Consider the following 14,247-nt stretch of genomic DNA (forward strand, 5'->3'; position numbering starts at 1 on the left):
CTGCAATGGCTAAAAGTTAGCAATTGTTCCACTTTTCTTAAAAGACAGAGAGGGAGCCATGGTACATGACTGAAAGATTAGCTAATCAGACACAAATTGAATGCATTTGGAGCACAGCCTGGTGCCCAAAGTTCACATTCCAGCTGGGCTGAGTCCCAGTCCTCTTCCACCCCAGACCTTGGCAGCGCTGCCCACACCACAGTGGACTCAGAGCAAAGGGGCTCTGAGGAAGCACTGGGCCACTGAGGATCCTGGAGGGCAGCACCAGTTCCGGGGAGCCTTCAGCACCAGGATAATCAGCATTTGATATCCACTGCTGTTCAGGTTTATAAACCATCTGAATGAGGTTAATCACAAAAGACCACATAAATAAGATGTCCTGCCTGGGACAGGTCTCTGACAGAGAACAGGTATCAAACTAAGCCATCGTGCCCAGGACACTGAAGGACAAGTCCATGGCTGCTTTGTAAGATTGGGGCAAGGAAATTTGTCCTTCTGCCTCCAGCACCTTCATGAATCCTGGTGTTGCTCTGAAGAATCTTCATCTCTCCATAAATAACCAGAACTAGCACACCCTGCCTTTTCAAGCATGCCATAAAAGTGCCTAGAAGGACAAGTCTTTTTGCTATGCACCTCAATCACCCCTATTAGGTTTTGTCTTGAATTCACCAAGATCCAAGCCAGCTATAAAAGTGTGATTACGACCAGAAGGCTGAGAGAAATTATTCAAATAGGTCAGTTTCTCAAGACAACAAACCTATTAATAATCCAGGAAAACAGAGAAATTAGACACACAGCACTCCATCACACTAACAGGTTTTGATACTGGTGATCATTACAGTGAAATATTAAACTAATTCATGGTGGGGGGAAGGAGGATAAAGCAAGGGGGTAGATTAGGAGGTGGCAGGATCATAGGGTAATTTAGGAGATAAGAAAAACAGATACGCCTTTGTAAACCTCAAGCAACACATGCCCAAGAGATAAAGACAATATTCTTACAAAGGACTAAATTGATACACAATACCTCAGGGATTTACTTAATTACTTCTATTACAGAATTACCCTAGGGAGGCAACTAGCAATGCAACAGTTAGTGAATATTTCAGGTTGCCATTTTTTCCCCTGAACAGAAGACCAAAAATCAATTTTCTCTAACTTCAGTGCAACTGCTGCTCAGGCAGATTCTTCAGTAGTGAGCAGTGCTAGAGCTCTTCTTACTGCACGAGAGCCCACTGATAACAATGTTTATCCAGAACAGGGCATTAAGTGCTGTACCTGGCCCCATGTGGCTGAGCACCTGAAAAATCCCATCCTATACAAACATTACTCAAATCCATTTTCCAGGTGGACAAAAGTAAAACGGGCAGCACATAACCACAGGAGAGCTGTCACACAGATCCATCTGCATTCCAGACAGTCCATCTCTCCTTGAGGAATAAAGACAATGCTGCTTGAAGACAATGAAAGCACAATGTAAGGACTTGATTAACACACTGCTGAGAACCTGCCTCTAAATCAGTCACCACTTACATGTGGTAAGCACACTGGGTTGAGATGGAACACACAGTGCTGCTTCTCCTACCGTGTGACTAACTTCTTGCTGAATGTCATTCAAATTGCCAACTAGAAAGCATCTCTACGAGGTGCTAGGAGATCTCCATGAGATTCAAGTCAATTTGCTGTTACAGTAAGAAATTGTTTTTAGCCCTGCTGAAGTGAGTTTATGAAGAGGAGAGAGACTGGCTCTCATACCAGCATCTTCTGAGAAACTGTTAAACTGCAATGCTACGCTTCCAAGAGAGCCACCATGCAGGTGCAGATCAATCATCTACCATTAACATGCCTTGCCAGAGAGAAAGGCCAACACACACACAACTTCTCAGAAGTGAAGGATGAGGAGTACTAAAGTAATGTTGTTATGATGGAGACATGGAAAAGGGTCGAGCAAGAAGGAGCCCTGAATCAGAGAGACAAACAAAAGACGTGCTGAGGTAGTTTGCTATCAGAGATTCTTTACAGAAGGTTTGCAGTAGTATTTGGGGAGAAAAGAGATCAGTGCATTTCAGTTTCTATTTCAATGAGGTTACTGACACAAGACCAAAAAAAAGGTATTTATTTTTTGTGGTACCTTAACAGTCACCCACTCGCACTGAGTTAATAAACTACAAAGACTTAACTGTATCCTTGAACAAGGAACATCAGAAAGTTACAATAAAACAGGTTTGGATGGGAAAACAGGAGTAAATCTAACCTCAGTCCACAGGCTTGTTTGATGTTTGTATAGGGCATTCTTATCCCCTGCTCCTGGTCCCCCACTCACTCCCACACACAATTCCCATCCCTTTCTACGTCTGATTCAGAGTCCAATAAACTCTCTTGTGAAATTCCCTGTCCCTTAGCCCATAGTCTTATAGAAATGCCAGAGCTTACTCAAGCCTATCTACTCTGAGGGCAGCTGCTCTCCTCACATGACTTCAGTTAAGCATCTGCAGCCCACAGGCTGAACCTCTTCCCATGTGCCCGTACAAGCCCGTGGGTCAGCTGGGCAGCTCAATCCGATGGGACTGAGAATAAATCTCACTGTTATCTCTGCTCTGAATGCAAGGCAGACTGCCGATAAACAGTACACTTCTTTCTCAGTTAGGTATTAGAAAGCCTCATTCACATGTACAGTAATGCTTACGTGAATTCTAGAGTTGAGCGTGTTTTCAGAGCCTGAAAGTGCATCAGAGCCAGCACATGGAAAAGGTGGCTGAAAAGAGATACACTTCCAGGCAGAGAGAGGATGACACACTTCCATGCAGTGAAGCAGATTTATAATCTGTCCCAGAATACAAGAAAATGAACCTGAAGACAAATACAGCCATCCTCTCCCCAATAAATCCAAAAACAGTTCCTCTAGAGCTAACTGATCACAGGAAGAAATGAAAACCCCCCCTTTTAAGCAGTCAGAATTTGTAGTTGGTGTGCTCTGCTTCCAGCAGCATGCTGCCTTTGGAAACAAGTAAATTCCCAAACACAGGCTTTCTTTTTCTCCCCTCCCTCAGCACTGGATAACTTTTTAATATAATGCCATAAATAGCACTTTTTTATTCCAATCAAACCTCAATTCAAGAAGCTAAGATCAGCCTCTTGCTGATCAGACTCACAGAGGTACCAACAATACTCATCTTTTTGACAGAGGGGCATTCTCTTGTCAAAGACAGACTCCTCCAAGTAGCAAAGAGAAGTCAGAGCCCACTTTCCAAATCCAGTGACTCCAGAAGAATTATTTTAAAAAGCAGCTCAGTTAAGACTGAACAATGACAACTACTTTTGCTGCTGTCACATTATGGATTCAGAAACAGCAGACTACATTAACCCTTCCATGAAGTCTGACTAGCATAGCCTTGGACCAGAGAGTTTGGGGACAGAAAAATCCAGCAATGATAGGAGAAAATTCAGACAAACTCATGCATCCTCAGCTAGGGAATACAACAAGCTGCCTTTTCCCCAGAAGGGACCTTCTACCAAGAATTTCACTCTCTTGAGAAAGAGGAGTTTTTAACAGGCTCCAGAGCCTTATAAAAGTGCTCACGAGTCAATACAAGAGTCACCCTGCTTTAAACATCAGTGGATCATAACGGGAGTGTATGATTTCTCCTGGCTTGGAAACAATTCAGAGAGGATTTAAAGCAAAAAGCTCCCACAAAGTAAAACTTGCTTAAGTATTATAGTTTTAAATGCCATGAACAAGTGAGGAAAGGTGATATACATCCTAACCAGCCTTTCTTCTGTGACTGCTGGATGCAAAGTACCATCTGGTCACACAGTCACAAAGGCACTCACATCCACTCCTGCTCCACAAAACCCAGGCTGATGTGACTGCCAGTGTGAAGTCACAGAAAGCATTTTAACTCACTCTTCTTGACTTATCTGGTCTTCACCTGCCTTTGCCTCTGATAGTATGAAGGAGGAAAACAGGGCTTGCGTGCATTAGGGGGGCAGAGCTGAACACAACAGATTTCCACGGCAACGAGATACAGCCCCAGTGAAGAAGGCCTGTTAATAGCTGTGAGGCAATGTGCTCAGCAGAACAGATTTTTCTATCAGACAGCCAGAGATAGCAGCTCGTGTTCATACACAAACGTGTAAGGAATCTGGTGCCTGGCCTTGTACAACCCCACTGATTCAGCCCGTGCTACGCCAGTGGTGACCACAGCAAGATAGAGACTGTGTTAGTAGGAAAAATAAAGAGGCAACGTGGAGAGATGCTCTGCCTTTGAAGACAAAGTAAAAGTGCTCCTAGGACATTCCTCATTAACTGACCATTTATTGCCAAACCGTAGGAAAACCCCAGCATTACTAGGAAAGCAAAAGCAACTGTGCAATGCACAGATTTGTGCATGCTGTACCATCACCTACCGCCCATGCTTCTACCTTTGACAAGCGCACATTCATACACAATCCAACCTCTTACAAACAACCTGCTATTTGGAACAGGAGGGAGCTGTATTTGTTCCAAATTTTCTACTGAGGGAGTCAATCATTTGGCCTTTGTAGTTTAAGCTCCTTCCTACTAAAATACAGTTACCAACATTTTCCAACACAATGACATTTTATTCATTTGCTAGTGTGCTCCGAACTCTGCTCATAACAGACTGCTAAATCTTCTAGCTGCAATCATGATGGGATTTGCTTTGCCATGTAAGGATACAGTCTCCAAACACACTGATTTCAACAGGACAAGTCTCCGTTTATAAAGCCAAAAGCACACATGAGGCTTTGCAAGACCAGAGCCCCAGTGGAGAAGAACTGAGGCCATTAGCAAACTTTTTCAAGTCAAGCAGAAAAACACCAACTGTCCCACTCACAGTGTATGCTCTGCTGGAAATGCACAAAAAGCCATTTACATCAAACATAAGAAGAATATGTCACTTACAGTTTATAAAAATATCTGTAACAAACTAACAACAAAGCCAGAAACTCTCCAAGTAGGCTTAATAAGGCAGTGGGGAAAAGAGAGTAATTTCATGGGCTATTTTGTATAGCAAAACAGCAACAGCCTCATTCTGATGAGGTTTTATTTAAGTCCTACAACTTTTCTTGCCACTGCAATCGGCAGAACTCAAAACAACCCAGAACTAAAACTCAAAGCAGGCACTGAGCACGAGGCTTTATTTGTATTATGTGTTAGGGCTGTAAAACTACCAAACACCTGATTTTAATAAACAGTCCCTGGTAACACACAGGTATCAGGGCTGACTCTGTGACAGGCTCATCCTTGCTCAGAGTCTTGCACATCAGAAGGATGTGCTTCAATGTTTTACTTGTGGAAAGCTTAAAGCACGAGTCCCAAGGCTGCCTGCTTCACTTGAAGAGTGGCGCCTTGTACTGCTGTTGTTTATACAGATATGGTAATTAAAAATTGCACTGTAATGCATTTGATAATAGTCTTATTGTTCCCGTGAACTGAACTGCTTCAGTTAAACACGATATCACAGCTAAACAGCAACCTGCATTTATACCTTTCTTTTTGGTACTTTTCATCCTGCCTGTACAGGAACTCCGGGCTTTTTCACCATACAGATTTCCAGCACATCTCAAAGCAAGACACCTTGCTGCTAAACCAAAAGCCTACCCCACATTCCCATGGAGCATGCTTTCCTAAGACGCCTAAGCTCTGCGCTAACACTGAACCCAGAGTGACACACAAGGATAACCTCTACCTTGCAAAAACAGCCAAACTTTCCACACCTTTCTCAGCAGAAGAGCAGCATGCTTGGATACCGTTCCACAGGTGTGCTTAGCACAGGGCTGTTTACATTAAATACAACTGAAGGGCGCTAGCAGGGCTGGCTGACAGTGCTGGAGCAGCCGTCATGGGAGCCCTGTAAGACACACTTCTTGTACGTTTAGAGCCTTAACGTGGAGCAGGAACGAGGGAACACCACAGCAATGAAAAAAAAGTAAGATTACAGGCTAGCCACCCCACTGCACACCATCCCACCCAGCAGCAGGTAACTCAGTTCAGCTCAAAGTCCTGTCACCCTTCCCGCATCAGGCAGGCCTGTGGAACTCAGGCTACCCCACTTCCCTTGCCCTCCAACGCTGAGCACGCATCCAAATCACTCAGGGCTTGCCTACCTGCTTCAGGAGGAACTTGTCCTCCGCGTTGATCTTGAGGGAGACGGCCAGGTGGATGGCGGAGAGCACCACCCCGCTGATGACCGCGGCTCTCATCCGCACCGGCAGCAGCGTGTAGATGCTGTAGATAAAGAACACGGTCCACCAGATGCCCTCTGAGGCGCTCCTGGGCCACACCAGCAGAACCCCTACCACTTGCACTGCCAGGATCACCAGGATGACCGAGTAGCACGCCAACCACATGTGGTCCTGGTGGAAGTTGTTGCGGTTGCAGACCATGCACAGCACCACCATCAGCACGATGGCCAGGGAGAGCACCACGACATAGGATACCTCATAGCGGCCGCGTGCGGCATGGAAGATCAGCATGACCACACAGACCAGCACCAGCACGGCCATGAGCATGGTGAGGCTACTCTGGTTCAGCCGAAAGAAGTAGCGCTGATAGAGACGTTCCAGTTTCTCAGACTGGAACTTCTTGGACCTGAAGATTTGCAGCAGGCTACTGCAACAACTGCCCATGGAGAAGGCCGCCTCGGAGTCCCCCTCGTCCGTGTCCTCTTCCTCCAGCTCCTCAATCTTGGCCTTGATGCGTTTCTCGTCCAGCCCCAACTCCACGGAGCGGGGCCGTACCTCCCCCTGCTCCCCCAGCTGCCGGGGGCTGGCATTGTTGGGGGCAGCGGGGGAATCACTGCCGGGCGGGTGGCGGGACCGGTGACGTCGGCTGTCGTCACCGTGCTCCTGCCAGGCGGATTTGGACCTAAAGCTCATCATCCTGCAGCCGCTCTCCCCGCGGTTCCGGGGCTCGTAGTCTTCCTCGCTCCTCCACCTGCTCGACATGCGGGAGGCCTTCTTGCCCGAGGACCTGTCGGGAGGCGGCGGGTAGGAGTAGCCATTGGCCCGGGCCTCCGCCTCGCCCCAGGCTGAGCGGTGCTGCTCGGTGCCTGCCCAGCCCGGGGGGCTGACGCTGTTGGACCGGGACATGCCCTGAGGAGCGGGGCACGGGCAAAGGGATGACCGCCGGGCGGGCGCACGGGAAGAGCCGCCGGGAGAAAACCCCCAAAGGCAGCGGGGAAGGAGGGGAAAAAAAACAAAAAAACAAACGGGGGGAAAAAAGATTAAAAAAATGAGAAAGAAAAAAGGCGAAACCCGCAAACGGCCCCAAAGTCTCCGGAACGGCCGGGCGTCCCCAGAGCCGGGGTGTCCCCGGCGGGACGCTCAGGGCAGTGCCATCGCCGGCACTCGGGCACCGCCGAGCGCGCCTGGCACCGCGGGCGCCGCCGGCTCACGGCCGCTCGCCCTCAGCCGCGCCGCGGCGGCCGCAGGGGCTCGGGGCGCCGCGGGGGAGCCGCATCGCAGCGCGCCCGCACCGCTCCGGCCCGGCCCCCGCCGCTCGGGGCCGGGCGCAGGGCGGGCGCTTCGCCGCGGGCCGGTCGGCGGGGAGCGGGCGGGCGGAGGCTCAGGCTCGCCGGGATGCGGCAGCCGGCGGCGGCGGGAGCATCCCCTGCCCGAGGGGCGCGGCGCGGGGGCTGCCCGGGCCGGACCGGGCTGCGGCGGCGCTCCCGGCTCGCCTCGCCTCCCAGCGGCGGAGCCCCGGCGCTGAGGCACGGCCGGCGGCAGCCGCGCCGCTCATGCACCCGGCCGCCGCTCCCGCTACGCCGCGGTGCCTGCGGGCGGCCCCAGCGCCTCTCCCACGGGCAAAGAGAGGGAGGGGGGAGAAACCGGCAGATCTGAAAAATCGGAAGGGCAAGGGGAGAGGAAAAAATTCAAGAAAACCCGAGAAGCAGCGGGGGCGGGGGCTCGGCGCTGCCTGCCCCGCGCTGCCGGAGCGGGGCTGCGGCCGTGGCCGGGCTGAGGCGGCCCCGCGCGCGGCTCTCCCGGGCACGGCGGCGCCGCGTCCCGGCCGCGCTTTGTGCTCCCCATTCAGCCGCGCGCCGGCCGCGCCGCCCCCGCCCGCCCCCATTGGCGCGGCCCCGCCGCCGCGCGCCGCCATTGGCCAGCGCCGCCGCCGCCCCGCCAATGCGCGCGCGCGGGGCGGGGCGCGTTAACCCCTGGGGCGCCGGCGCGCGGCCAGCGGGGCCGCTCCGGGCGCTGCCCGCCGTGCCCGGCCCGCTGCTAATGCTGCCGCTGCTGCCGCTGCTGCTGCTGCTGCTGCTGCTGGGCACCGAGCACCGGCGGCCGAGCCGGCGGACAGAGGAAAATCAAGCCCCAGAAAAGCCTCTCGCAACGGCGGCACCTGTTACTGGACTCACCCTAACGCAGGAATGAAGGGTAAAATGCACGCACAGGTAGGTTTAGCTTTGTTTTTTCAGCCACTACAGCCCTCACCTTCACCCGACAGCGCTGTGACAGTGTTTGATGGCATATTCCCTAACCTGGGAGTGAGGCATGCGGACAGCACAGCAGCTCCCAGCAAGTTTCAGTCTCCAGACTCTTCCACAATGTTCTTTCAGGTGAACCACTCTTTCTGCAAGTGAGCCAATTAATGATTTACCGTGTTTTGAAGGTAAGCATCATCTGTGCTAAGAATAATACCATTGATGTTCTGCATCATGTTTTATTAAAAACAAACTGTCAAATCAGATAACTGCTTGGCTGAAGTTGCTGAAACTGGTAATTGTCTAGGTGTTTGATCAAACATTGGAAATCCCTGCTCACAAGCAGTCCTTAGCAGTAGTAGTGCTGAAGCTGTGGTTATCAAGGGACAGAGATAAGCAACGTTTGTAGAGAGATAATATTGCTGGACACAGTTGGGGAAAAAAAGTCAAACTGGATAAGCTTCCAAACAGAAACCCTTCACGTGTCCTTTACACGTGCAAGCAACTCCACAAACTACAGCAATTGAGGCCTTTGTGCATTTCAGTGGTCTGTAGAACCATACGCTGAATTTTCAGCAGCTTCTTCCGCAGAGCATCTTTTATTTACCAGGAATTCACAGTTGAGGATTTTCCCTAAACAATACACACAATTATTACAGTGGGATTCACTTACAGGGCACTTTCCTGAGAGATGCTCCCTGATCAGAACTGCACTTACAGTTTGCTTCCCATGAGGAGACATTTTTATATATAAATCCCACTGCCCTTCAGATGGAATTTATAATTTCTTGTGATATTCTACAACACTGTCACTATCCATACACAACTTTTGTTCTACTCGAGTAGAACAACACTCAAGAATTGTGTGGTTGGTTACTCTGGCTGAAGAGTGCCTGAACCCAGGGGATAAAGACAGTGAAACAATTCTTCAGTGAGCTGTAAACTGGGACAGGTCTTTTTGTTTTGTACACAAAGTCCCATTTTGGAGTTCTCCTCTCAAAGCCAGAAGTAAAAGATCTCACTTTTTCACACTAAAACCAACTAAAGGGAGAAAGGTGATCCACAAAACTGGTGAGCCCAAAATTAATTCTGCTTCACAGAAAATTACTATGAAGGCATGTGTAAGAACAAGCACATTCAACATCCACATCTTGCTATATTTAGTTCTAGATATCAACAAAGCATTGCCCAGATAACAGACCAAGTAATTTCAAGGTTTTAATGTTTCACCACTGGGACTAAATGAGGTCTTATCTTTTGCATCATGAAAGCCTCTGGAAGCCTGAATCCTGGGCAGGACTCCAGTCACTGTAAGCTACAGCCCCCTCTCCAGAAAGTTTATTTACACAGGTATCAGGGAAATGGTAATTTCAATTCCAGAGTACCATTCATGTTTCTTTTCACTATGCCATTTTGTATGACATACAGTTTTGCTTTTCTGTTAATATCATAAGAATTGATGCTTAATCAATTTTAGGGTATTTAAAAAAAATCAGCCAGAGGGGAAAAAAGTTTTGTCCTTGCTACAGAGGAAAACAAGTCTTCAACCAAAAGTTTGTAACTTTAAAAACATGTCGATAAATACGAGGTGTTGAGTTTAAAGAGGGTTTAAAGAAGCATTTGGAAGAGATTGTGCAGAAAATCTGTAACTTGTGAAAACAACAAAAATGTTACGAAGCTAAAAAGTATCTCAGAAGCCAAGAGTAGCAGCAACTAAAGGGGCACCTCACACAATGAGGACATACATGACAGGTAAGATTCCACGTGGATAGTAAAAATCTTTAATGCCCACTTCCAGCTGATGATGTTGCTGGATGACAAAGAGCAGTAGTAGAACCAAGGCAACAAGCAGGATATTTTAATATTAAGGATACAGACCATCATACAGACAGCTTATCTACAGCTTTCCTTCTAACATGCAGCTTCTTCAAGCCCTGCCTCCCTTTCCTAATTCAGGAACCTCTTGGCAAATATTAAGATACAATGTTTGTCTCACCCAAAAAAGTTATGCATGAAAGCAAAACACTGCATATCCTCGGTGGCTGTGAAGTCATTTTAAAAAGCCTGGCACTTATTACAAGAACATTCAGGCAATCATACTTTGTTAATGAATTATACATAGATAGGAGTTGCCTTTTTTTTTTCACAACTTAGCCCAGCCATTTTCTGATGGATGAGTGTAAAATTGAGGAGCTTTTGTATCTCAGTCCCAACATGGCTATGTACAAATAATGTCCTTAACCAATACAAGTGTGCTTTGCATATATGTCCATATAAAATGATCTCTGAACTTTGTTCAGAGATCAACAAATACAAATACTACAATACTGTGTAGAAAAAGAGAGAAACTTCCTATTCCTTATCCTGAAAGGTTAATGTTGCATCTTCCAGTCTAGCCTAGCCTACACAAATTCTACTTGTCCTATCTTTTTTCTTTTTTTTTCTTTTTTTTTTTAAATTTTTGTAGGTAGGGTATTTGGGCAAAAATCAATTCATTACCTTCAATAATATCTTAATAAAATTCTGGATTAAAATTGAACCATGCCTCTTTTTCAAAAAGTATTTATCTGGTTACATGGAAGATTTAGAAAACACTTGCAAAATCACTCAAATGATTTCACCTCCTCAAGAACCTTCAGGAAGCCATGAGGGAGTCAACAGAGAGCTACTGTGGCAGATCTAAACTTCTTCAACATACAAGTTCACATAAATTCTGGTTTCACATGTAGTCTAACAATTTGTATAAAAACATTTTTTACTTTATTATTATTACAACAGGTGCAGTAGACAAACATTAGCATTCTTTCTTTCCATTATTTACTTTAAATGGGGAATACCAAGTAGATAGTGACCTCAGAACATCTGTGTCACATTTTACTCTTCATGGTCTTCATGCCCTGCAAGACTCATGGAAGCATTAAATCCAGAACGTTAGAATATCCAAAGCAGCCCTGTGAAACCAAGATAACCACACAGTCCAGCATGGAGCCATGAAATACTCAAACTGAACAAGCTGCTGTTGCAAATTCTCTTGCTCCACACCACCCGTCTCCCAGTGATCTCATGATTCAAAAGGAATAGAACCAGAAGTGAGAAAATAGTGAAAAAACAAAACCACAGTGACTTAAAAAATAAACAGAAAGCCCAACCCAAAACAATCTGACTCATTACTGACTTCTGGGGTTTTTTAGGGATACTGAATCACATTTATGAGTGTTTTCACAGCAGCACCCATATTTTACTCCAAATGTAGAAATAAAATATCCTGCATGCCTGTGCTGTTTAGTCCAAGCAAAGCTGGGGTACAGATCTCCATGTGCACATACATTTGCAATACAGGAGGATGGCATCATGAAATTCACCATAATGCACACAATTCACGTGGTGATTCCAGGGATTTGACATAATCCTGACATTAAGAAGAAAACAGCCAAGGATTCCAGTTTTTGACACAGAATGTGAGCACAGCAGCTCATTTGTTAACTGTGGATTTACCTGCTCACCTTTGGATAGCAGCAAAGCAATGAACAGGACTGAAATGTCTGTACTGAGTGCACTCCTGGAGGCTGCACGAAGCTCAGAGCACAACAGGAGTTTTACATCTTTCTGAAGGAGTTTTACACCTTTCTGCCAGCAGTTTATTTCTTCAAAATCCAGCGTGCTGAGGCCTCATCTGCAGTTCTGCATCAGCAGGAACCTGGAGCACAGCAGCCCATGAATGCTCACATCTGGCCCTTGTCTGAACACACCTGTCAGCCTAGAGCAGGTTTCCACACTTTGGCTTGACAACACCTTTTGAAGAATAACTCAGAATTTTCAGACTGCAGGGTTTGCTTCTGCTAAAGGGCTGTAACAGTATCAACTCTCTTACTTAGTAACTAGTTATTGAATAACAGTATCCACTCTTGCTACCAGAACTAACCAGCAATGTCTGACTTTCAATTTCACATCCATTTTCTTGCTGATGCAAGACAGCTTTTCCCACTGTTTCAGTCTGCTAACAAAGTGCTTTAATTACTTAATTTAATTTGCATCAAAAAGCTGTGTAAGGAAACTCATTTGATACTCTCAAACCAGCAACTTTCCCAGCAGTAGTTTATACACAGGAATGGAGGACTAAAACAAAGCACCTAACTCAGTGCATCCAGTTCCTTGTAGTCTTGTAATAAACACCTGGAGGAAAATAAAACAAACTTCATGTCATCAGCACACTAGACTAAACATTGCAGCATCTCCATTAAGTGCTGCTGTTCTGTCTTAATAAACAAACAAAAAATCCCTCCCAAAACCACCACCCTCGCCCCAAAGAAAAACCAACAACTACTGGATTCCAAAGGGAACAGGAAGAAAGTTTCTTGTTTCATCAATGCCCAAATATTCTTTGGGAAACACAGTGGTGGAGCTCTGTAACCTCCAGTACCTCTCCTCTTCCATCTCATCATTTTATTGATGGTCATTAAGCAGAGACCAGTACTCATTACCTTTTCTTATCCACTAAGTGAAGAGGATGTATTTTACCCAAAGAAACCTTTAAATGGCAAACTCATTCCATAAAAGCCATTTATTGCCAGGCTGTTGGGAGGGTCCTCCACTTCTTATACACTCTCCACAACTGATGGTTTTTGTGGGCATGCTACACATGCTACATGTGGTGCTCAAACTAGAAAATGCCAATACTGAAGTTTTTAATGTACACTTGTTGCAAGTGGTTACAGTTCACAGAAGACTCTGCAGACTGTCTGTAGCAGGAGTAAAAAACAGAGGATAAAATGCAGTTCACTGCTCACAATTCAGCTGAACAAGCCTCTGCAAAAACTTCCGCCGAAGAATTTCCCAATAATAACATCCTCATGTAGTACCAAGTAATGTAAAATTTCTATGTAGAGACAGCACAGAATAAACGTAATCTAGAGAGAGGCAGCTGTGGCACATCAAAAGAGAAAAACCTCTGGTAACACTAATGCCCAAGCTAACTTGAGAGGCCTTAAAAAGGGCCTTAGGATCTTGCACAACTCTAAAGGAAAATATTATTCTGGAAATTAGTGATCAAGATTATTAAAATAGTTACAAATTTTTAATCCACATTTGAAATTGCAACTACTTCAAAGGCAGCCTTCAGAAAGCTACTTAAGAAGCTTTATTAATTATCTCACTACTGTAAGTCTTCTGACAAGTGTGGAGGAGCATTTGTTTAGGAGACAGGAAGCAGAATTTAAAACCCACTTGATACTGAATGGAAGTTCCAGGCAGTTGGGTGGCTTGAATCAATCACTCCCAACAGCAGAAATGCTCAGTTCACATCACATGAAACTGAATCACATAGATATTCACACCTTTTTATTTTATATTCGGCAGCCCAGCACAGATCCCTCCCCATGTCTTGTATCAAGAACTGCCAATGCTTTAAGATGAGCCTTACACATTGTTGTGACATTAACTTGCTGACAACCACAGAATCCTTATGCTTTTCAGACTCTTTACTGCTACCCTAGGGAACTACAATTGTTTCCACACAGTTTTCAAAATGCAGAGAGGAAACAGAAATAGCCAGTGACAGTTCCTGTAAGGCACAGACAGAGCCCAGCACCTCTCCAGAGCACAGCATTTCTGAGTTTTTAATTACACAGCAGTGCCAAGTCACAGCCATCATGCGTAGGACATGTGCTGATGCTGGGCATGACACCACCATTTCATCCCATCTCAGTCAACAAAAAAATCACTGTAGTTGTGCAATCTTATGACAAGCATATGCCTAGAATAATAGCACTCACTCTGCAGCTACCACTCAGTTCCTTTTAGA

At 46.3% G+C, this 14,247-nt stretch overlaps 1 protein-coding gene and 1 long non-coding RNA gene across 4 annotated transcripts in view; one reads left to right on the forward strand and one right to left on the reverse strand.

The window, feature by feature from the left end:
• Nucleotides 1–7,846, reverse strand: part of ADCY5 (adenylate cyclase 5) — a 203,904-nt gene extending 196,058 nt beyond the window's left edge. The window contains exon 1 of the mRNA XM_064435033.1: nt 6,130–7,846. Coding sequence (XP_064291103.1) covers nt 6,130–7,113 — 984 coding nt within the window. The 5' untranslated portion in view covers nt 7,114–7,846. The remainder of the gene's footprint in view (nt 1–6,129) is intronic.
• A 324-nt stretch (nt 7,847–8,170) lies between these two features.
• Nucleotides 8,171–14,247, forward strand: part of LOC135309128 (uncharacterized) — a 30,565-nt gene continuing 24,488 nt past the window's right edge. For 2 of the 3 annotated variants that reach the window (XR_010369448.1, XR_010369447.1), the window contains exon 1: nt 8,171–8,635. This is a non-coding gene — a long non-coding RNA (uncharacterized LOC135309128). The remainder of the gene's footprint in view (nt 8,636–14,247) is intronic. The other variant, XR_010369449.1, reaches the window with a different exon arrangement.

The sequence above is a fragment of the Passer domesticus genome, chromosome 10 (genome assembly GCF_036417665.1).
Source record: "Passer domesticus isolate bPasDom1 chromosome 10, bPasDom1.hap1, whole genome shotgun sequence".
In the NCBI taxonomy this organism is placed as follows: Eukaryota; Metazoa; Chordata; class Aves; order Passeriformes; family Passeridae; genus Passer; species Passer domesticus.